We start from the raw sequence: 26345 nt of genomic DNA, 5'->3' as shown, positions 1-26345 counted from the left end.
AGTCACATGACCCCCATTATCCAATCAGCCGCTGCTCTGTGATGCTTACACAGATGTGCGATGGTGTTTGTCTCATCAGTTAGAGAGGCTGGAAGGGTACAGGCTGTTATTTTAATCAGATCTGTGTTTGTATCTTCGTCAATAATTCATGTCATCATCCTTTCAGCTAAACGGAGCCACAGCTTTTATGATTACAACAGCTCAATGGCTCACTTTTCAGGATTATGATGTAAAGGGGGGAGAAACCGGTGACATTATTTTCAGCACATTTCCTACCTGGTTTACATTTTCATTACTGTGATGCAAAAATCTCATTTTCATTACTGTGATGGAAAAGCCCCTCCCAATGATATATGGTTTAATTTATGCTGATTTAAATGTAAAAATCATTGTATTTCAGTCATCTTTACTGTAATTTTGCAGTGAAATGTACATGTAAGTAATGTATGCAAAAACTTTATTTATTTGTTTATTAGATGGATAATATTTATTTATTTATGACCACATAACTTCATTCTGAAAATAATTGAGGATGGATGGTGGGAATGGATTGAAGTTTCCTGCTCAAGTGAAAGAGAATTCAGTCTTGATTATTTGGTTGGCATCTCATTTCTTTCCAGTAGAATATGCTGATGAATATATACAGTATGATATTATCTCTGTTTTGGCCTTTTTGCTACTTTTTCAACATGACCGTGGAAAAAAGACAGGAAATGATGGCAAAACCATGAAAGAAAATAAGTCATAAGACAAACTCAAACTTCCATTTCAACTTAGTTATTTTAGTTATTGTTTTTAAGTTTTTATTTTTGGTATTTTGTCTTTTCATTTTATTTAAAGTTTTGGTAATTTTTTGGTGAGTTTTCTCAAATATGTCTATGTAGTTTTTATTTTTCTTTCAGTTTTTGTTTTATGTATTTTTATTACATCAAGTTCATTTTTATATTTTATAACATATAGTAATTTATTTATATTTTTAAATGTTTCTTTTATTGCTAGTATAATTTTTTATTTATTTTTATTTCACACTCATGTTGCATTTTTTTCAGTGAAACATGACAGAATTTTTGAAGAATCTCAAAAAATCTAGAATCCAAAAAAAAAAAAAAAACACCAAAAGCAGTATAAATCTATTATAACAGTGATCTATATGGCTAGTGCACTTTATTTAAAGTATTCTGAAGCTGTACAATAGCTTTGTCTTAGGACAAGACCAATATTTAAGTTAAAATGATTGCCCCGTGTTGTGTATATCAAGAGCTGTCTAACAATCTTCATGTTCTACAGAAAAAACTAATAGCATATGGGTTTGAAACGACATGAGGGTAAATAATGTATGATTTTTTGGGGGTTACCTATGCTTATAAATGGAAAATCAGGAGTTAAATACAGTATGTTAAATGTAATATACACCCAGGTTCTTAATTAGTATTATTATTTAGTGTTGTTTAAACAGACATTGATGCAGAGTTCGGCCATGTCGTGTTGTTTTTAGACGCAGGACCAGATGCTTAGCCAGCGCTTGAATTATTCAGAGATGGGCTGTGCAGTGCAGCACTTACCCATCCCTGTGTTCTCAGCAGGTGTGCCGCCGTATATCAACTCTAAAAACACATATAGCCATCAGCAGAAGGATAAACTTTAATACAGCTCAAATCTCAAATCTGCTTGCCACTGCTGTTACCTCAGCTCCCGCCAAGAGCACACTGTTCCCTGTCTCTCAGATTTATCCCCTGCCTCATCTAAAAACAGTGATGGTGTTGGTGTGTGTGGGATGTGCGTGTCCGCCATGCCCCTAATTTCCTTGCTCATAGCATTTTACAATACACTGAAGGATGTGGGTTGTTGCTTAGTTTAAGGAAGGCCCTAAGGTGTTGTTTTTGCACCGGCTGTTCATATATTATGATGCATCTTTTTCCTTTGCCTTAAGAAAAAGGATGACCGAACTGGGATTTTATGCTTGAAAGGGATAGTTCAAATGAAAACGAAAACTGTGTCATTTTTAATCAACCTCAAAGCCGTTGTCAGGTGTCTGAAACAAGAACTTCCAGGAATAGAATCTGAATGTAAACAAGAATACCCAAAGCAAATGTGCTGTGTTGTCTTAATTTAGTCTGGCCTTATCCAGCCCTGCCCTACTGAGAGCAGTTTGTTGAAATGGGAGTCAATTGTTTCTTTTTTTATTTTCTTTCTGGCAGCTCTTCATGGTTTAGTAGCTACAAGCCACTCTTATTATAGCCAAGTTTTACGGTACAGTATGTGCTATGCACTGTACATAATTAATTTACCATTACTGAGTGGCATAATTGGTGTTTTGAACATCATGATTAATAAACATGGTGCTAAACTGCTACAAATTGAGAACAGACCTTCATCCCCAATGTGTTTTTAAGAATATACCTCGGTATTCTTTGACGTATCTTGGAATACTATTGAAGTATAATCATGGTTTTACCACCTGACACCATCATTGGCAATCCATGATATTACAGTGTTTGCAAATTTGGTGCATTTTTCTGAGCAGTTCCAATGTGTGGCACTAAAAGGTCAATGCTCTATCACATTTGAAGATAGCGTACCACCCACATTAAACCCTACTCTAAACCTAACTAATAGTGTTGACAAAAAAGTATAACAAAAAGCATTTGCTGTAACAATCATGACATTTAAATGGATAGTTCACCCTAAAATGAAAATTCTGTCATTAATTACTCACCTTCATGTCGTTCCAAACCCATAAGACCTTTGTTTATCTTCAGAACACAAATTAAGATATTTTTGATGAAATCCGATACTTTATGATCCTACATAGACAGCAACAAAACTGCCATATTCAAGGCCCAAAGCTAGTAATGACATCGTTACAATAGTCCATGTGACATCAGTGGTTCAACCGTAATGTTATGAAGCTACAAGAATACCATTTGTGTGCAAAGAAATAAAGAATAACGACTTATTCAACAATTTATTATGGTTTTGGAATGACATGAGGGTGAGTAATTAATGACAGAATTTTTATTTTTGGGTGAACTATTCCTTCAAGATTTCTTCTATAAGTCATGATTGGCATTTCAGTGGACTTCTACCCAAGTGCCCCTTAATGTAATGCTAAACCAGGTGTGCTGCCGAGCATGTTTACTATAAAGTTGGTTATATGATGCAAATGTGTAAATATCTTAGTTTACACATCGTGTTTTGAGATCATAATATAGTATTGTGCAATGAGCTGCGTGAAAATAAATCCGTTATCAAGTTACTTCAATTATCTAATTACTGGTGTTCATTTTAGCTTTAAACTGCGGTGAATTGTATGTATCTATATGCTTTAGGATTTTGTGGCACATTTAAAAAAAAAAAATTAATAGAAAAAAAGATATCATCTTTGATACGATACTAATGGTGAAATATTTCCACAGCTGAAACTTTTGTACGTTATCTGCGGTCAGTGTGTAATAATTTTGATATGCAATGTTCAAAGTGCGTTCTCTCCTGCGGGTTGATGGGTGTCCGTTTGGATGACATCCCATTCCATGTCAAAGCATTTAATCTGCTTCATTGCACATAGACGCCCTGATCTGCTTTGCTGTAAAAGTTTATGATGTTGAAAATATGAAATATACCACAGGTTTAGAGAAACGTGGTTTTAAAATAAGAAAATCCTCTTTGCAAGTTATATTTATTTTTAGTACCATCAAGAAAATGTTTATGGTGTACCTATCGATAAAGGGAAAGTTCATCCAAAAATTAAAAGTCTGTCATCATTTATTCAATCATCATCACTCAAACAATGTCATCATTGCTTTTGTGCAGTAACAGTGATTGGGGACTGGAGATTTCAGGCTTAAAAGGACACAAAGGCATAAATGTATTATAAAAACATAAATGTAGTCAACGTGATTCATGTGTCATATTCCAAGTATTCTGAGGCCATAGAAAGATTTTGAACCGACCTCAAGAACCACATCAGTCTGATTTGTTAACGAAGAAATCATTAGTTTTGTGAATTGGATCAACAGGTTCATTGAAAATATCTGACTCAAAAGAACAATTCATTCACAAACTAGAATCACAACTGATTTGTTCACAAATTGGACATTATCACTTTTCAAGGAAAATCAACTTTATATGTCAGTCTGTTTTTCACAGAAACTTCAGAAGACCTGGAATTTAGTGCATGAGTCATACAGTATGTTTGCTTTTATGATATTTTGTGGTTCTTTTTTGTCCTTTCTGAGCTTGACAGCCTCAGTTCCCATTCCTTTCGTTGTGTTGGAAAACAAATGGCCAGGATATTCTACGAAAAAAGCATCTGTTATATTCATATTGGCTTGGAAGGAAATTTTTGCATGAAATATCCCTTTAAATATTTACTTCATGATAAACAGATGTAATGCCGTTGCCTTCGCGATGCCACAACAAGATGCAACAAAAGCAGATGGGATCTATGAATAGACTATGGACGCGGATCTGTCCTGCTGGAATGGTGTGACTCCATGCTTCGGTTCCCCATATACTCCCTCATGGGCTTCAATGGCTTTGGCCTGTTACCCATCAGCCCCCTTCACCACCTGTCCTCATAATGGAGAAGGTCCATGTCTTTCTAGCCCACTGATCTCCAGTTACATTAAAGCAGGACAACGGCTTGGACAACACGTCCTTCATTTTTAACACTTGACGTCACTGATTAGAAAGCTCCCATATACAGAACAATATGCAGTGGCAGTGGGACCCTTTTGAGACCAGGCCATGCACTTGGGGACTGTGATGGATAAAGCCATCTTGGCATCTATCGTCCTGTCTTCCAATCAACTTGCTCTGTTCTGCCTGGCAGTAGAGTTTGATTGGCTCAGCTCACTGACCCGTCACGTGACCCATTATGGGGTACGTAAATCTTCTCAGGCCGGCGACAAGCATACTTAAGTGTCTAGAGCTTTCAGAGTTCATTGCTATCCCGTTCACAGGAAGTGCAGTCATTAGGACGATGGGTTGGATGTACAGCCAGAGCCCCCTTCACACGACATCTCATCTTCTCTCTAGCTGCCTGTTAATCAGGACAATCCCATATGTTCTAACTGTCAGAGCAGGTGGCTATCTGTTGGAGAATAGGAATTCAATGTGACTGCTTACAGAATCTGCACACACACTCATTCTGCAGAAAATCTGTTTTAATTACTGTCTTGTTTTCTTGGTAAAAGATCATATTAATACCCAGTTAAAAGTTTTGATTTTGTTCTTGAAATATAGTGTGGAATCTAACAACCTATCCATCTTTATGATAGACATTTTGTGTAATGATGGATAGATCACCAGATTACATTTAAGATCAACTAAGTGTACTCAACTGTGCTATTCTGTTTGTCTATATCTCCATCCATCCATCCATCCATCCATCCATCCATATCTGTAGAGTCACACCGTTCACATTTACTTGTGCTTTTGCAACATTTTGTGCATATGTAAGTTGCAATATTATGTTTATGTTGTTTGTGACTAATCTCATATAGGATGTGTTTGGGTGAGTTAATTAATCTGTAAGGAAAGCACTGAAGCTTTAGGCTGCTCACTAGGAGCGCAGTAAAAGAGTGAGAAAGAGACCAAGAAAGCTTGCAGCACCCAAGAAACCCTGCACTTTTCTAATTTGGTCCTCCGGCTAAAGGATTTATGATTAATGTCCTCTAGTCACTATATTGTATGACTCCAGCCACGTTATGTTCCCCAAGATAAAAATAAAGTAAAGAGCTGTAAAGGTCGATTAATCACGTTATTAATCATCTCAAATCGACTCGCCAACAGTCGTGGATGGCAATCGAGAGAAGGGCTGCTGTGATTTTCTTTTCTGAAATGTTAAGCAAGTGAAATAATTCAAAGCTACCCAAGAGAGTAATGTTATTGTAGAGGGACTTTAAGTAAGCGCATTAAATCATTCTTTACTTGCCTTCACTATAAATGCACACTTTTGCACTGCAAAAAATAAATAAAATAAAATGAGTAATAATTATTATCTTAATCAGCAATTTTGTGTTTTTACAGTAAAAATGTTAATACATTAACTGAATTGAAATATTTTACTGTAAAACTTTCAGGAAATATATTTCAAATTAAGTAGTTTCCTTGTTGTAAGCATACAACTAAATCCATTTCGTTTTACATTTACAATTACAATTACTGTTTTATAATTATAATTACTGAAAATACTTTTCTTATAAATGTACATCTCAAAAAACAAACAAGAAACATGAGTTTACATAAAATAGCTAGATTAAATATTAAATGAGCTAAATTCATTAAAAATGTCTGGCAGAAGAGAGAAATTTTGATTGCTATACATGTTCTATACATTTTTATATGTTTTTAATACAAGATGCATTTATATTTTATAGAGTTAATAATACTTGTTTTTTTAATAATCTTGAATTATGAATTATGAAAGTTTAAAATATTTTTCTTACCCCATTGAAAAACTTTTTTTTTTTAAACATACTATAAGAAAATTTAGTGAGCTTTTTATTTAGTGAGGCAGTGAGGCAGCCTGCTAGGTTTGTTTCCCCATCATTTTTTTCAAATACCTTGAGAGCAATTTAATACAGCGCATTATCATTAATGCTGATTAAATAACAGTGCATGTCATTATGTTTGCAAGCTTAATGCAGCTGCCTCTAATGCCATCAAGTATTTAAAATCTTGGCTCCACAAATGAAATCATACACTTATTATTTAGATTTCCTCTAGTGCATTTCCTCCTATAAGACAAAGACAGTAAATGTTTATGATTTTGCACCATAACATCTCCTTTATCATTACCAGATGAAGCAAGACTCGAGGCATCAGTACAACCCCTCAGTCCTTCCCAGGACCCAACCGGAGCCCCAAATATCACAGTCTCTTCGTCGCTGCTGGAGGACGAAGACTTCACCTCACAGTTCCACTCCCCACCAGCGAGGGCAGAAAGCACAAGGGAGCAGCCTGTGTTCGCCTCGGTGCAGACCCTGCAGGTTGCAGAAACTCAGCCTCAGGCGCTGGTGCATTCTCTGCCCTCCCCACCCGGCAACAGTGACAATCGCACCAATCAAAAGTCCCCTGGGGAGCTGGCCGTCAGAGTGCCAAATCCACCGTCCCCGGCACATAAAATCAACAGTGTCTTGACCACTAGCTCAGGTACTACTAGATTGTGAGGTTTTGAATCAGTGCTGTGTACAGAAATCAAGAAGTGGTGTATTTAAAGGGGTTTCTTTTCAGGGACTTTGCTGATTTGATGTTGTCGTCATCCTTTCTTCACCATTCGTTCATCATCATCACCATCATCATCATTTTCAAGGTCATTGTGTTTGTTGTTATCGTAATCATCATCCTCATCAACATTTTTTACAATAATATCTTTAACGTCAACATGAAACTGCAAAAATTTCATCAGGATTTGTTTGGATTGTGAAATATTAGACTGATATTATTGGTTAATATACTTTTTAAAAAATAAATTAATACTTTTATTCAGCAAGGATGTTTAAATTGTTTAAAAACATGACAGTAAAAAAAGTTTCTATTTCAAATAAACACTGTTCTTTTTCACTTTCTATTCAGTAAAGAATCCTGAAAAAAAATTGATCACCGTTTCCACAAAATTATGAAGCAGCACAGCTGTTTTCAACATTGCTAATAATAATAATAAGAAGAAATGTCTCTTGAGCAGCAAATCAGATTTAGAATGCTAGAATGATTTCTGAATGGCTGTTGAAAAATCAGCAGGAATAAATTATATTTTAAAATATATTAAAACAGGTTTATTTTAAATTGTAATAATATTTCACAATACTACTTTTTTACTGTATTTTTGATCAAATAAATACAATCACGGTGAGCATTACCAGCCCTTACGGAACCTTTTTGAACAGTGGTGTTATTTTAGTACATCATGTTGTACCAGCTGAAATAAAATGTTTTCTTTTTTTTCCCTTTTTTTTTTTATTATTATAACCCTGATTGGGTTAACTTTCATGTTGACATTAAAGCTGAAGTATGTAATTTGTGCCCAACTAGCCCCACAAATCTCATTGAATTTGTTCATCTGATCAATGGAAAATTGATAATTATCTTCAGTTATATTCAGTTTGATGACACTAGTGGTGCACAAATTACACACTTCAACAAGTCCCGCTACTGCATAATCCCCCAGAGCTACATCCATCCTCTCCCACATGTCCAACAGTGTGTGTCATTCTTCACCATCAGCGAGCATTCATGTGTGTCCTCGATCTCACTTCCTGCTCCTGAGGTGGCTCACTCAAACGTTCTCTGCTTTCAGACGAGAATCTTAGTGAATTCCCCAGGAACCCTGATCTTCCCACCGCCCCAGGATCCTCTTTCATGATTGTGGCAGAGACAGATGCCACGCTTTCAGACAATGTGACAACTTCGGTCTCAATTTCCGCTTTAAATGGCACCTCTCCTGAAAGAGCTGAAAACGCTTCATCCGACACCTCAGAGCACACCAACTCCCACACTGTGACCAGCGACAGTCTGCAACTCACCACAGTGACCACCACGACTGTCACGCCCTTAACTGTGACATCAACGACTGTGACTCCGCCCACTGCCGTTGTTGTGGCGAAAGAGGTTGCGACCACCGTGCCGACCACGACAGTCACCCAGACCACAACAACCGAGACGGAACCACCGACGACAACCACCACTACCACTACGACAACAACTACCACCACCACCACCACCACAAAAGTAGCACCAACAACCACAAAAACACCCACAACCACTTTAGCAACTACAACAACGACAACCCCTCGTCAAACCACCACTGTATCTACCTCTGGAAGTACTACGACTAAACCGAGCAGCCCTCCTACTGACAGTTCACCTTTGACCTGTAATGTGACCGAAAGATTATGGGTGAAAACAGGTGAGCCCCTGTTTACTAATTTACTAATAATTCGCTAAAGGAATTTAGGCTAATTTAGTTACGGCACAGATGTACCACCAATCAGTGCAAATCAATGCAGTTTACATCCCATTATAGCAAATTTAACAGGTCATTGAGCAGAATTGAAGATTGCATTGAAACAATGTTGTTTAACTGATAGAATTGGCAATAAAACAAAATGTCATATCTAGACCTAAACAGTGTTTGTGGGAAAAATGTTTTCGATTATAACAACTCGTTTATTTATATATTTATAAATAAATATATAAATAAAAGTGCTTTATTAATTGCCATTATAATCTATTCTGCTCGTAATAAAAATAGGCTTGTAATAAAAATAGGTTTAGGATATGGCATTAATAGAATAGAATATGATATGATATAATATAATATAATATGAAAATAAATATAAATAAATAAAAAATATGAATAATCTAAAATAATAAGTAATACAAATTTATTATTTACATAATGAGTTGAATTTTTTTTTAGTTTGCAGTGTTTTGTGCATGTAAGCACAGTTAGTCAGATGTTTAGCCTAGACTAAAATATTTCAGTTTTTGCAATTAGATTTTAATTGCAGCTATGAAAGCTATGAAATGATAAATAAACATTCAAACATGTATTCAAATTAAGTAATAAATCCATTTTAACATTTCAATTATACTCATTATAGCTCATTACAAAAGAGCCATATGACAAATCTAATGTACAAATGCACATATCTACTTAATCTTGTGAAAGGCTTTATTATGCAAATAATATTACCATATGCAGTAATTTTACTCCTCCTCTCCCACATTCTACAGTGACAGCATATGCACTGCAGTGAAGCCAACATATGTTCACTGAAACATGACTGACATGTTTATAGGCATGGCTGGCCCCCTTGGGATCTGAGCTGCTTTAGGATCCGTAGAAAATCATGACTTTTGTATCATATGTGTTGTATTTTTTCCCCCCAGTGTTTTCCATCCAGATGCGACGAAATCGCCTAGAATCTGGAATGAGACAGGACCTGTCTAAAGGTATCACGCAGGCATTGCAGAAAGCATTTAACAACAGCAACGTCCGTGTTCAGGTTGGTGGTTTTGCATGTATTTTGAGCCAAAAGCCACTATGCAGTTATAAAAATTCAAATGTTTGGGGTTGATAAGATTTGTCAGAAGGATTTAATGCATAATTTAAAAATAATTAGCATACTGTGCACAGTAAACAGATATTCTGCAGCAATAATAAAAATGGTAGGATGCATATCCTTTTCTCTCTCTTTCACTGCAAGTACAACATGAAATAAGAAATGCTAAATAAATAATGAAAAGAACTAATCAGAATAGTTGTTACCATTGGAAACACAGTAAAATATGCCTTATACGGTAGAATCAAGATAAGCACAGTGCTTTGACCACAGTCCTCTGGGACCTTATCGCTGTTGCATCATGGGAATTGTAGTTTAGCAGAGGACAATGTGGTGGGAGGCTGCGTGGGAGGTGTTTCCTGTTTATGTTCAATATGCAGCTCATTGAGTGTGATTGTGTAGAACATCTCCCTGTTTTCAAGCTTTGAGAAAGGACCGTCTTATGAAACACTTGGTTTGAAGCCTAAGGAGCATTCGCACGTCTGTCCGTCAGAAAGGCGCATCCAAAAATAGCGCAGCGCTGGTACCTCATATGCTGCAAATAAAAAAATCAATATCATGGTAACAGCAGAGACAATGTGCTGAGGGTAGCGCAGTTGCCTAAACAGAGGAACAGTTCGCTAAAAAAATTCTGTCATCATTTAATCACCCTCATGTCGTTCCAAACCTGTATGACTCTCTTAATTTTAAGTTGTTAGTCATACAAGTGTTAGTCATATGTGTTTGAGCATTAGGAAATGATGGCCGAATTTTCATTTTTGGATGTACTGTCTCTTTAATAGTGAATGACCACTGAAAAGGTTGTTATTAGCATTTGAAGAACGACCCTCTGTGTCGGTTAAGCTCTGTACCGAATGACTCAAACTGTCTCTATATTCGTCCGTTTCGCTCACTGTGTGATTTTTTTCCCTCCTCTTTCTCCTCCTCCTCGTCAACTGTCCATCAGATCAGAGGTTCTGTATCATTACAGACCCTGGAGGTGATCAGCAGGAGACGACACAATCACTATCTACACATGAACAGAGAGAGAGAGAGAGAGAGAGAGTTTATGTTGGAGTAAAAAGAGAGAGATGGTCAGTCAGCTTGGCTCAATATGATGAAATTTATTCATGTGGGATTTGTATTAGCCTTTGCCTCAAGCGCTTAACAATAAACAAAACCAGTAAGAGCATTTGTGCGAATATAGCACTATAAATAAAAACAGCATATGATTTCAGGAAGGCATATTCGAATATCTAAAAACTCGTTCAAATATTGATACTGTGTACATTTTTAACACACACAGTAGTATTTCATTTGAATTTATCCATGTTTTTTCCACAGTGTGTCATTTCCTTCACGTCTCAGTTGATGTATTGTGTTTTATAGCGTTCTGTGATGGAAATGATATTTTTTGAGTCAAATTTTGGAAAATGTGATTATTCTCTCAAAGTAAATATCAAAACTAATTATGTCATTTGTTTAATTACTGTAGTTTAAAATGTAATAATTAGTAGTTTTATTACGATGGATTGTCATATTTTAAGACAGAAAGTCTTTGTAAAATATAAAAGTTGAAGAAATAATCACCTATTTATTTAATAAATTTATATTAATTATCAATACAATTATGAATACATTATTAATAATTAATTAATTAATTATTAATTATTTAGTTTCATCTATTTACTTAATTTGTAATTTTATTAATTTAAATTTTAATTTATAAGCAAGATTATTTATGTAATTTATATTTTATATTTTTGAATAAAGTCTTGTATGCTAACCGGCTGCATTTATTTGATCAATAATACAATAAAACTGAAATGTTGTGAAATATTATTACAATTATTATTACATATTATTATTAGTTGTTCTAATATATTTAAAAATTTTATTTATTCCTGTGATGGCAAAGCGGAAATTTTAGCAGCTGTTTCTCCAGTCTTCAGTGTGACATGGTCCTTCAGAAATCATTCTAACAATTTATTTACACAAGAAATCTTTTGCAACATTATTAATGTCTTGATTTTTAAATTATTTATTGTATTCTTGCTGAATAAAAGTATTAATTTAAAAAAAAACGTAAGTGTTAAAAATCTTGCTGACCCCAGACTTTTGAATGGTAGTGTTCTAGGACCATTTAAAAAAAACTAGCCAAAGAGCTGATGAAAAGTGGTGAAAAAATAAATAGTGTCAGATATACACTACCATATATCCATGTCATTTTACATGATCTGTGTTCTCTCTAGTTGGAAAGAGATATCTGCACACCTTCTAATGTGACTGTGGGCTACTACGTCTTGAGAGGGAAGTCCGTGTTGGTGGCCTCTGTTGTGATGGACACATTAGTTTCCTATGGCTTTGACAAGCTATTGAATGACATCAGAGAGTATGTCCCTGTGGTGTTGGCCATTCCCAATCCTGTGGCCCCATGGTTGCCCAGCCTAGGCATCCACCTGCAACTCAAAACGGGTACGATTCTTTTCCAACTGAAGCTTATTGGAAAATCTGACTGAAAATGATCTATCTGACCAGTTTTATGCTTGAGCCCCTTTGTTTACCCTTTTTTGCATTACATATTCAACCAGTCTTAAGCCCACCGCCATTTATTGTTAGCGATATTGCATTTTACACAGTTGAAACTTGGTAACTAGAATGATTAGTAAATGGAATGTGGAATCTGTTTTTGTTTAACAGTTTATTGTTTTCCTACATATAGTTCTCAGGTTTGTTGGGCCAATGGACAACATCAAGTCTTGCGGCTTCATCCAAATGATGGAGCAACGATTGGAAAATGTGTTTGCTGAGGCTCAGGAGAAAGTGGAGGACTCTTATGGGACTCTTTCTGTTGAGGTAGTTTTTCAATTGAACTTGAAAACAAAGTTTGATAAATGGCTTATCTTCAGAGGTCTGATAACGGCGTTCCTCTGTGGAGTCGTTCGTTGGATTTGGATTTATAGTTTGTTTGTTTTTTCGAACAGATTCTGAGCACGTATCAAACTGGGAATTCGTTGGCAGTCACTCTGGTGTATGTGGTGTGGAACGGTAGCACTCCGTTGAACGGTACTGTGTCCAGTGGTCTCGTTAACCAGCTCACTGCCGAGCTGGTGGGATACTTTCTCTTCTTCCCCCCTCTGATCATCGCTGAGCGTAAGTTCCGCTTGATGTTGCATTGACTTGCTGCACGGCTCGTGTTTACATGTTCATGCACATTGAAATGGTAGTTCATGTTTATTTCTGTTTGAATCCATGAGTTTGTTTTCCTTGAGGCAGAGATCTTCAGTTTTGGTTGATCCAAAAGACATTTTCCAAGGACGCATAACATTTTCCTTTTTTTTGATGGGTAGTTGATATATAAAAAAATGTTGAGAAGTTGACTTGTTCTGCTGTGTAACTTGCTATACTCCATTTAAGATAATTTTAAAGAGATAGTTCACGCAAAAATGAAAATTCTGTCATTTAATTACACACCCTCATCAAACCTGTAAGGCCTCCGATCATCTTCGGAACACAAATGAAGATATTCTTGATGAAATCCAAGAGCTTTCTGACCCTCCATATACAGCAAGGATCCTACCACGGTCAAGGCACAGAAACGTAGTAAGGACATTGTTAAAATAGTCCATGTGTAATTAATGACAGAATTTTCATTTTTGGGTGAACTGTCCCTTTAAACAGATATTTTTCCCTTTTTAAAAAAAAAATGATGATGATGATGATGATTATTATCATTATTATTATTAATTGATATCAGTATTGTGATAATAAAAAGTCTCACCTTAAAAATCCAGATGTGCTTCAAATGAAATCATGTAGATATAAATTCAATATCTTGGAGATTCACATTAATGTATATTAATTATAACAAATACAATTATTAATATAATATATAAAATAATGTGAAAGAAAACAATGTATTATATAATTAATTTTTATATTGCATTAAAATGAATATGTATGTATTTAATGAATATTGTGTTGACATTCAATATTCACTTTTTTACTAAAGGTTTTTTATTTTTTTTAAGTAAACTATAATTTTAACAAATATAACAAAGAATGTAGAAACAAAATGCCTGTGTGCAAATTTTGTAAAATATTCGTGTTAAAAAGCATAATTTTATTGCATTTTTTAAAATAAATAAATAATTGATCAGCTTATTTTATGCATTAGACTGTTAACAATAACTAAGGATAACAATAAAAATTCACATTTATCCTTACTAATGTATGAGTAAATGATGACAGACTTCAGTTTTTCCCAGAATGGTCTTCTAATAAGCATCTGTCTGTCTTTCCCTCTCTTTTCACAGCTCTAGAGTACCACAACCTTAACACTTCAGTAGCAACTCGAGATTACTGGGTAACCACAGGTAATTACCTTAACAGTTCAGCTGCTAACCAGCACCCAGACAGCTATTTGCCAGCGTGTGTTGAAGTGATTAAGTCTAGCTAATGTTTTTCCCTGCTTCTTTTAAACAGAGTCTTAGAAGAGAACTATTGATGTATTATTTAGCTTCCTCCATCAACTGATTTGAGATCATATTTTATCATAATATCGAGTGTGAAAAAGCTATTTCTAGCTTTAAGTTCTTGCACTCAATGTTCTCTCTGTTGCCTTAGCTAGCTCTTCCTCTCCCTTCTTTCCCCCGTTCATCCTTTTTTATCACTGTCAGGAGAACGAATCCTTTTACCAAGGTCAATTCTATTGTAATTGCAGTTTTTTAGACTTAAAGTGTAAGAAAGGTATGTTCTCTTGGTCACCTTGCTTCATCCCTCTCTGTCGTTCTCTCTCTCTCCGCAGTAATTCAGGACGTTGACAGCTCTTCTCTTGAGGGGAGTTATCAGAGCTTTGCTAGTCTAATGGAGCAGCGGCTGGCGGAGCTCTTTCTGCTTGCCAGTCGGCGCGGCCTCCGCTTCAGGAGAGCCACAACTGTGGACGATTACACCGTCCAGGTGTGCCATCAGTTTGTTCTGTGCTCGTTTTTCTTGTCCTGAGAAAATGGACTAAATATTTTGATGACCCATCCTGCACTACACAGGTTTTGGCCAATCAAATACTCTAGAATGAGAAAGCCCCACCCCCAATAGAACCTGCAACAAATTGGCAAGTGATAAAATGTGTTAATGGTGGCGACATACTGCAAAAAAAAGTGGATGGGGACTATATTAATCACTTTAGTTTTAACGCAAGGAAGTTAGCCAATCATAAAAGAGGTTTGCATATAAATGTGTTTTGGCACAAGAAAGTGAAACAAAATGTGACAAATGTGTAGAGTATGGCCCATTCAAAACTGAAAATTGGCCTCATGTCCAATTCAATTTAAGGTTTAGAGTTTCTAAAGTTTATAGTGGGAATATCAAACATGAACTCAAGGTGTTTTCCTCATACAGATGGTCAGCATTCGGCGGCTGTCTGGTCCTAAGAACCCAGCTGAAATGACCTACTACATACAAGTAGATGGTTCTCCCATAACTGGCACTGCTGCAGCTAAGACCCTCAACATGGTGGACTCTCAGACAATGGCCCTCACTCTAGGCTACTTCGTCCAAGTTCAAGCAGAGCGTATGTATATAATTCTTTACGTATATAATTCGTTACGAATTGCGTGACATAAACTCAAAATTGCGAATTCTCAATTTTTCTTGCAATTCCAAGTTTATATCATGCAATTCTGACTTTTTCCTGTGAATTCTGAGTTTACATCTTGCAGTTCGTTTTAATCTTCCACAGAATAAAAAACATTTTCATTGGTCATTGTGTCTTTTGTGTCTTGGTCATTGGACAAGGTCATTGTGACTTTTTATCTCACAATTCTGAGTTTATATCTGGCAGTTCTGACTTTTTTGTGAGCTATAAACTCAAAAAAAGTCATAATTACCTTTTATTTTTGTTATTCTGTGGCGGAAACAAGCGTCCGTATCTGGACAATAACATTAGCAGAAAAAATTCTAGACTTAATTTTAAGCATATATATATATATATATATATAAGTTAGGGCTTTTTTCATATCAGTCGATATCGATAATCATGGCATGCTTGGCGCTGTTTCGTTCCGCTTTTGGCACATAAACATTATCGAACATTTATCGAACTCCTCATATTGTTTTATTGTTTTAAAATTATGTCACGATAATTACCGTTATCAATTTATTTCCCAGCCCTAATATAAGTATAGTGCGTATAGTATGCATGTAACCTAGCTTACACGTAAAAATTGAAGTATACAACAACAAAAAAGGCAAGGGAATTAAGAGATACCCACAACTCTAATTTAAACAAATACAAAGACAATTTTACTGGTCATAATTTCTGGAAAGAATATTGCGGACATAGAACAAGGAGGGAACTTTTTGGAGTGCATGTGTTGACCGTCTATGTTTGCACATGTCAAAATTGAAGTATACTTTTGACGCCTTTTCTGGAGACCAAAAATCTCAGGCTTGGCAAGTAAGTATCTAGCTAGCAACCTTGCCTTGCCATTAGCATTAAATTCTGCGCCACTTGCATTTATGGCAGAAAATGTGAAAATCTTTATTAATGCAAGAACAGACGACTGAAATATTTTATCAGTGAAACTCTGTGGAAATGAACTGAAAATTCTACTTTGACTTAATAAGGAACCAAAGAAAGTGAGTATGATAATGCTGACTTATTTTTCCAAATGAGGTCTATAGCTATCTCACACCGCGCTAGAGAAACCGCAGGGGATTTGGGTGTAGAGAGTTTACACAAGTTTACTGAGCTCTCAACTGGGGCGTCGAGCCCAGTTTGTCTGCCGGAGATGAGCAAAGCCCCAGTTTTGTATGAATAATACACAATCAGACCCAGCAGTGGGGGTTTAATCTCCCAGATAAGAGCTACAGCCAAAAGACAGATTCCGCTCATTAGGAGCTAACCACAGACAGTAGGAGACAGAGGGCAGTTAGATTACCGTAAGAGAGTATGCTGGAGACGCAACTGGCGGAAATCATGTGCAAACATTGTGAATGAGTCTATTGATTTCCAATCTATGTTTGTGATTGTGTTTGTGTGTAAACAGCGGTGGTGAAGAGTCTGCCTAGTAACCTCTGGATACTGGCGGTCCTGATTCCTGTATCGCTGGTGATGGTTGTGGTGGTTATGGCGGGCGCTATCATATGCAGGAGAAACCGAACCGTATTCAAGACCAGCGCGTTTCGCAATTTTCATCCCCGCACGAAGGTAGGCACTTCCAAACCACGACTTTTCAAATAAACACATCACTGTCTTGTCCAAATGGGGGCGGTTATGTCAGCATCATATTAATAAATAAAAGTTCAGTGACAATTGGTCTCATTCACTAATAACTGGAAGAGAGATACACCAATATTAATATTCTGACTGACAAAGATAAAATGATAGTTCTTTAAATTTATAACATATTTTCTCTGAAAAAAAAATTGAAATAAAAAAAGCTTAGAACCATTTTATAAATAAAACATGTTTCAGTTATTTTAATATAATTTTATATATCAATTTAATAAACAATATTGACAAATTTTCATGATTTGTAAATATGTATATATTATGTATTATTTTATTTTCCAATCATTTCTAGTTAGATAAAAGTTTTTATTTTAATTTATATTAATTAATAATTATAACCTGAAATATTTATTATATTTCATTTTATAATGATTAATTAACATTAATTATATATTTTTAATATTTGTGTGTGCGTGTGTGTTTATGTTAATTACATAAAAAAACTATATAGAAGAAATTTTGTATTGAAGTTATTTCTATTTTTTTATTTTATTATTATTTTCGATTTATAAACTGGTATTAATTAATTACAGTTAAATATATGAATCTCTCTCACACACACACACACACATATATATTTATATATAAATTTAATACATTAATAAATTAAAATTAATGTTATATTAATCCATATTTACAAATAGAATATTATAACTGTATTGTATTGAAAATAATAACTCTAATAAGAACCGTAAGTTGTTATAACTGATAACATTCATGAGCACAAAAAGAAAATGGAACCATACAAAATTTCTGCTTGATTCATATGTGGATTTGTTTTTTCTTCTTTGCAATATTAATGAATCAGGATTATTTGAAATGAGGGAATGAGACCCATTGGTGTGTCATACCGATGATGTTATCTCAACTAATAAAATATCCTGCTTTCCTTTATACTATTCACAAAATCCTTTTATTTTTTATTTTACATCTGAATATGTTGCTGGACATAAGCTTTTGAAATGGTGGCTTGTTCCTCAAACACTCAATGTTGTCACGACACATGAGACATGCTGTTTGAACCTTGCAATGACACATTTCACTTTAACGCCCTCAAAATATCCCTCCCAATTGTGTCTTCACCACTTTTCCTGTCCAGACCTCATATCGAAGAGATGGGAGTTATCACCACCAGGTATTTCTGGCTTGTGCATGGTGCTTGGCTGCATGTTTGTAGTCCACACATCCTTACTGTGCTTGTGGGAAATCTGTCCGCAGGAGGAAGGGGAAACAGAAGATTATCTATCCTTCATGTAATCGATAAACTGCTCAGTAAGATCTAGTGCACTGAGAATATCTTCGATCTGCACAGCACAAACATCTCCTTTCTTGTACCTCCATTTGAGATTGCTGGACAATGACTAATAACAGAATGCGGAAGATTTTAAATATTGCCATAGTGTTACTTCAATTATGATTTCTTTGTCACGATTATGAGGCTTTCAAATAGATCCAGACCAAATGCAGGTTAAGAAATTAGGCCACCCCAAGCTGAGCGATATGCAAAGGTTACATATATGCATAATTAGGTGAAGTTTAAATAGATTGCAAGGACTTTTCATCTAAAACGGGATGCATTGAATGACCCAACAGGAAGGTGCTATAGGATCTGCTATATGTGTTTATTGTGTAGAAGGAAGTTTTCATAGCAAATCATAGAGTTTCAGATCATTAATACTTTTATTCAGCAAGGATGCGTTAAATTGATCAAAACTGACAGTTAAGTCATTTGCAGTTACAAATATTAACTCTACTTTATTTCTCAAACAATCCTGATTGAATGTATCTCAATTTCTACAATTATTAATTATTAACTATATTAAACTGTTTTCAACATTGATAATAAGAAACATTTCTTAATCTGCAAATCAACATATTAGAATGATTTCTAAAGAATCATGTGACATTGAAGACTGGAGTAATGATGCTGAAAATTCAGCTTTGCATCACAGGAATTCATTTAATTTCAATTGATACAAATAGAAAACAGTTATTTTAAATTGTAATTTTTTTTTTTGTATTTTTGGTTTAATAAATGCAGCCTTGGTGAGCAAAAGAGACTTTCTTTTTTGTGTAGAACTCAAATATTTAGCGGAATGTCTAAGCTACTCTTTCCGTATAATGAAAGTGAATGGTGACCAAAGCTATCAAGCAAAATATTCAGTGAATAACAGCTTAAATTCAGTCTGTGCCTCGCGCAAAGTTATCAAATGGCTTCAAAAGACTTGATATGTGATGCACAATTTATATAAACTGCTTTTATGATGTTTTTATAGGGCTTTTTGTCCTTTTAGGAACTTGACAACACATGATCACCATCCAGTTTAATTGTATGCAAAAGAGCAGCTTTGACATTCTGCTAAACTTCTGTTTTTGTGTTCCACTGAAGAAAGTAAGTTAAATGGGTATGAAACATGAGGGTGAGCCTTTTTTGAGTGAACTATCCCTGTAGTATAACTGTATTGTTTTTAGTAATGAAGTAAAACAATATGCAAATCAATTGTAATTATAATAATCGTCTCTTTGATCATACTCCCTCATAGCCATGTTCTCTGATCTGAAAACATTCCCTACTCCGTCCAATTAAGACGTCCTTTCAGGAACATGATTTTGCTTATGCACTGTAATTTGCAGATCGGTGTATAAAGCGTTCCGGTTTCATGCAAGAGCTTCCCATGTTAGCGTAAGGGAATTGAAGGAGGAGTGTGAATGTTCACTGGATGATCGGAATGAGAATAAAGTCATATAAGGATTTCGGATGCTGACACTGATGATTCGTCAGGCTCAGACGTGATCAATTCCATGTGTGCGCTTGCATGCTTTTTGCTTCAACCTGTCGATGTGTTTGTACAGTCCTTATGTGTTTCCCGAGCTTGTTTACACAGTTCACATCCCGTGCAAGACTTACAACTTGGATTCTATGCTTAAATCAAATTGAACTTGGATTAAAATAAGATTTATATAAGGGGTTTGTGGACTGTCACGACACGCGTCAGCCAGTGAAAGACTCTGGCTCCTTTCAAATACAATCGGATGGAGCGCAAGTGAATTATAGTTCAGCTGAGCATGTGAATTATATTTGCGTTAGATTTGACCTTATTCAAGGTCAGCGTCTAATAGAGAATGCTCAGGAAGATGATACTAAAATTAAAATGTTGCTCTTCATGGAAGTTTATACTTTTACGGTTTCTTTTTGGTGTAACATTTTCGCTAGTAATGCATGATAAATCAGTACTTAATTAAATTTATTAATTTTATGAATTAATTTTAAATTATTTAAAACCAATCATATACACAATTATATATATGTGTGTGCGTGTGTGTGCGTGTATGTGTGTGTGCGTGCGCGCGTGTGTGTGTGTTTGAAATAAACATTTTAATAAAAAAATATAAATCCATAAATTTTAATATTTCACTTATAAATTATATTCATTAATTATAAATAATAAATATTATATATGCATGTATAAATTAATATATGATTGATTATATATCAAATATAAAATGAATATATATATATATATATATATATATATATATATATATATATATATATATATATACAGTGCCCTCCAAAAGTATTGGGACAGTAAAGACAAAATTGCTCTGTTGGATGTGGAGTGAAGAAATTTATAAATATGATTAAAAGATGAATATGAGACAAAACTACAGAATGTCACATTTTATTATTGGGTGATTCAACACATAGATGTTTTACCAGCTAAGAAGTTCAGCACTTTTAGAGTTTCATCCCTCTATCTGATGTGAGCATAAGTATTGGAACAGTTGCCTCACAGGTCTTTCTAAGTGATCAGCTGTGTCCTGTTGCAGTAATTCTTCAGATAATAAAAGCAGGGAATGTGTCGTATCAGTTATACCCATTACTTCTGCATTCTGAATCTTGCATTCGATGATGACACACACAAACCAGGATGAAGACGAGGGAGCTGACTTTGAGAGAAAAGCAAGCAATTTGGATGCTAAAACAAAAGAGGAAGTCAGTTTGAGCTATAGCAAAAACAAAGGGCATGGAGAAATCAAGAGTTTGGAAACCACCAGCGACACCAGCAACCAACAACGACCTGATCGGCTGAGAAAACAACAGTAGTTGATGACAGACAAATCATAAAAGCTGTGAAAATGAACCCTAAAAGACGTGTGTAAAATCACTAACAACTTCCAGAAAGCTGGGGTGATGCTCTGACTATCTACTGTCCTCAGGAGACTTTGACACAGAATTACAGATGCTACACAGCAAGATGCAAACCTCTGACCAGCACCAAAAATAGAAAGGCAAGATTAGAGTTTGCAAAAAAGCACAAAGGTGAGCCAGAAGAGTTTTGGAACTGTGTTTATGGACCGATGAGACAAAGATGAACCTTTATCTAAGTGATGGGAAAGCAAAAATATGGAGAGAAAAAAAGGGAACTGCAAATGATCCCAAGCATACAGCCTCATCTGTAAAGCATGGTGGAGGTGGTGTCATGGCATGGGCATGTATGGCTCTCTGGAACAGGCCCTCTCAACTTTACTGATGACTTAATGTAAGATGACAGTAATGAATTTGGAAGGGTACAAAACCATCTTGCCTATCAATACTCAAGAAAATGCCACCAGATTCATTGGGAAGTGCTTCATATTGCATCAGGACAGTGACCCAAAACACCCTGCCAGTTCAGTCAAGGAATTTATAAGGGCAAAGAAATGGAAAGTCTTAGATTGCCCAAGTCTCCAGATTTAAATCAAAATGAACATGAATTTCACCAGCTGAAGAGGAGAGTAAAGGCAGAAACTCCACAAAACAAGCAACAATTGGAATTGGCTGCATTAAAGGCTGGGAAAAGTCTTTCAAAGGATGAGACCAAGAGTCTGGTGATGTCTATGGGTCACAGACTCACTGCTGTGATTGTGTGCAAGGGATCTGCAACTAAATAATAGCTTTTAATCATTTATATCTGCCTTATGTTCAGTTGTCCCAATACTTATGCTCACATCAATGAGTGGGGTGAACTCTAAAAGTGCTGTTCTTTTTATTTGGTAAAACATGTATGCGTTGAATCGGCTAATGATAAAATGGGACATTCTGTAGTTTTGTCTAATATTCATCTCTTAATCATATTTGCAAATGTCTTGACTCCACAGCCAACAGTAATTTTGTCTTTACTGTTCCACTACTTCTATATATACAGTGGTGTGAAAAAGTGTTGGCCCCCTTCCTGATTTTTTTTTTTTTTTTTGCATGTTTGTCACACTTTAATGTTTCAGATCATCAAACATGCAGTTTTTAAATGAAGGGGGTTTTTTTATGAAGGGAAAACAAAATCCAAACCCACATGGCGAAAACCGCTGCTGAGCAAAAAGAACATAAAGGCTCGTCTCAGTTTTGCCAGAAAACATCTTGATGATCCCCAAGACTTTTGGGAAAATACTCTGAGACTGACGAGACAAAAGTTGAACTTTTTGGAAGGTGTGTGTCCCATTACATCTGGCGTAAAAGTAACAGCATTTCAGAAAAAGAACATCATACCAACAGTAAAATATGGTGGTGGTAGTGTGATGGTCTGGGGCTGTTTTGCTGCTTCAGGACCTGGAAGACTTGCTGTGATGAATGAAACCATGAATTCAGCTGTCTACCAAAAAATCCTGAAGGACAATGTCCGCCCATCTGTTCGTGATTTCAAGCTGAAGTGAACTTGGGTTCTGCAGCAGGACAATGATCCAAAATACACCAGCAAATCTACCTCTGAATGGCTGAAGAAAAACAAAATGAAGACTTTGGAGTGGCCTAGTCAAAGTCCTGACCTGAATCCTATTGAGATGCTGTGGCATGACCTTAAAAAGGTGGTTCATGCTCTCAAACCCTCCAATGTGGCTGAATTACAACAATTCTGCCAAGATGAGTGGGCCAAAATTCCTCCACAGCGCTGTAACAGACTCATTGCAAGTTATCGCAAACGCTTGATTGCAGTTGTTGCTGCTAAGGGTGGCCCAACCAGTTATTAGGTTTAGGGGGCAAGCACTTTTTCACACAGGGCCATGTGGGTTTGGATTTTGTTTTCCCTTCATAATAAAAAACTTCACACAACTGCATGTTGAGTTCACTTGTGTTATCTTTGATTAATATTTAAATTTGTTTGATCTGAAACTTTAAAGTGTGACAAACATGCAAAAACATCAGGAAAGGGGCCAACACTTTTTCACACCACTGTATATATATATATATATATATATATATATATATATATATATATATATATATTATATATATATATATATATATATATAATATAATGTTTTTATTAAATAAATGTAAATAAAAAAATCTTGAAATGAAATTTCATCCTGTACATTAAAATATTATGATTCCAATGTGGCATTTAGAATGATTGATTGTTTTTTTCTTATTGTGTTTTATTTTTAATTTATGACACATTTTTATAGAATTGGTTATGCCTTATGTATCAGCCATAACATGAAAATAATGATCAGAATTTTAATATTATACATTAATCATAATTAATTTTGCGATTCTGGTTGATGATACAAGGTGTAGAAATGATACGCCTCACTAATAGATCTTGTAAATGTGACAACAGCATGTGCAAAGCGCAACCTATAATGAATTATTAATCAAATTAATCACACATTTTCCCCATTTACATGATAACAGCGATGCCCTGTCACACTTTTTTAAGATCCAACAGGCACCCTGCCTCCGCGCGCCCAGTTCTGCTGGAGATTGATCCATAATTCATTAAAATGAGGGCTTCATAGCTCTTCCATATTAAATATCTCATGGCAACTTGATGCATCGTATGCAGCCTCCATGAAATATAGTTAGACTCAATGTACCTTCAGCCCATGAATAAATTAGGATGGCCAGCATTCCTTTGCTGATTGAAATAAAATGCCCGATGCTGCATTGTGTAACTCTTACTTTCTTCTCCCCCATCCAATCACGGCAGCCCGTGCAAGGCTTTGACTACGCCAAGCAGCACATGGGCCGGCCAGGTGAGGAGGCTCTCACTGTCACCAAGGAAACACTTGTCCTGTCCCTCCCGGTACGGGACGCCCCTCTTACACAAGACAGGGTGGCGGCGTTACAAGATGGTACGGCCTCAAAAAGACCCCAGTCGACAGAGATGCATCTCAGGTGAGTGCTTTTATTATAGAACAAAGGAAATATGTGCATATTTTTAGGCATACCAAATGGAATAAGCTAGTATGATAGTATATCGCTCAACTCTCTATAGAACACTAAAGCCTTTAAAGCCTGAGCATCATAAATGTTTTAAAAGCCATCCAACCCGATATGACCACACAGTTCTATTTCAGTTGCATTTCTTATCTTCTTCCCCTGAAAAATCAAGTACACCTCAAGTATGACGTATAATTACCACTGAGCGGATTGAGCTCTTGACTTTAAGATGCAGCAGAGAACCATGGAGGGAAGAACAAAGTACACCGTGTGCTTAAGAACAAAGGCATTTGTTCTTGTCGTATTTTTAGAATCTAAATCAAGAAAGACACTTATCACCAATGCCAACATCTGCCTGGTGCATACTGTATGATTTTGGTCATTATTTTGATCCTTCAGAAATCTAATATGCTGCTTTGCTGCTCAAGAAACTTTTCTTATTATCATCAATGTTGAAAATAGTTGTGCTGCTAAATATTTTTGTGGAAACCATGATATTTCAGGATTTTCTGGTGAATAGATAGTTTAAAACAACAGCATTTATGTAAACAGAAATCTTTTGTAACATTATAAATGTCTTTACTGTCAGTTTTGATCAGTTAATGCATCCTTGCTGAAAAAAAGTTTTAATTTCTTTTAAACAAATTGTACAGACCTTTTTGAATGGTAATATAGAATTTATGTATAATTTAAAGCAAGCTTTATTTAATTGTTTGTGTATTCATTTTTATATATTTGGACAAAATATTGTAGAATTTTAATATTGATGCATCCTTGAAATATATAATCGGTGCCTTTATGTTATGATAGATCAAAATGACCTGTTAACAAATGACTACTTTTATCCCAATACGAAAGGCAAAAAAAAAAAAGTATATATATATGTATATATATATATATATATATATATATATATATATATATGTATATACATATACAGACAACTTATCAAAGTATTACTGAAAATTTGCATAATGACTTGCTTGGGTTTATATTTCGGGTCATATTTCAATTTTGCATGGCAAAAATGGTGTTATGTAACACAAGTGGCCAGACAGTGCTCTTTATTTGGAACCAAAGTCATAACTCATATGTATACATTATATATTCAGACTATCACGTGTCTCATCAGGGTTGTATCGAACATGATTCTTTAGATTAATTTGATTCTTTAGATAAATTTTTTTTGGTGTGTTATTCTTTGTCCCCATTGCTTCACAAAGAGCGAAACCTCCCAAGGTCCTTTTCTGATCCCGCATAAAAATGCAAATGAAAGATGGTAGGAAATTTATCAGCGTTCAGTTTTCACAACGCTCTCGTCGCAAAAGCGGCCCTTCATGGTCATTAGAACTCACCACCCCGCATCTCCCACATCTCTGGGTTACTTAAGCGCTCTGCGGGCCATGGAATCGTAAATATGCCTTTGCGTTTTACATAGGACAATGCGACAGAGAAAAAAGCACTGATCCTTGAAATGGTTGCAGTATGGCTTAGCGTTCCTCTCCCTCTCATTGTTTCTCCTTCTCTCGCTCTTTCTCTATTAGCATCCACGCTTATTAGTTGGAATACAAATGTATTCTGCCGTTTGTTATCTCTCCTGAGTGGCTCGATTAAAAGGAAATGAGCCTGCAGAGAGCAGGGCTGGGGAAATAATTATTTAAACCTGGCAGAGACAGACAGAGCCGCATGCAGAGAAGCTAAGTACACTCACAGCTACAGAATCATGTATGATTCAGTGTGCCCATAGGCAGCTTGGGCAACGCTCGACCTAGAAGACGTGTGCGTGTGTTGGTGCGGTGGTGGCAGTTGC

General features: G+C 35.6%; 1 protein-coding gene across 1 annotated transcript in view; it reads left to right on the top strand.

The window, feature by feature from the left end:
• Positions 1–26345, top strand: part of kiaa1549la (KIAA1549-like a) — a 49615-nt gene that overhangs the window by 10206 nt on the left and 13064 nt on the right. The window contains exons 2-13 of the mRNA XM_079413948.1: positions 6805–7155; positions 8300–8908; positions 9895–10010; positions 12299–12521; positions 12769–12902; positions 13031–13199; positions 14363–14422; positions 14854–15005; positions 15444–15615; positions 17093–17253; positions 18437–18472; positions 24303–24490. Of these exons, the coding sequence (XP_079270074.1) occupies positions 6805–7155; positions 8300–8908; positions 9895–10010; positions 12299–12521; positions 12769–12902; positions 13031–13199; positions 14363–14422; positions 14854–15005; positions 15444–15615; positions 17093–17253; positions 18437–18472; positions 24303–24490 (2371 nt within the window). The remainder of the gene's footprint in view (positions 1–6804; positions 7156–8299; positions 8909–9894; positions 10011–12298; positions 12522–12768; positions 12903–13030; positions 13200–14362; positions 14423–14853; positions 15006–15443; positions 15616–17092; positions 17254–18436; positions 18473–24302; positions 24491–26345) is intronic.

The sequence above is a fragment of the Barbus barbus genome, assembly GCF_936440315.1.
Source record: "Barbus barbus genome assembly, chromosome: 50".
Lineage (NCBI taxonomy): Eukaryota > Metazoa > Chordata > Actinopteri > Cypriniformes > Cyprinidae > Barbus > Barbus barbus.
Note: the sequence above shows the minus strand (reverse complement) of the source record. Positions and strands in the feature narration are given on the sequence as shown.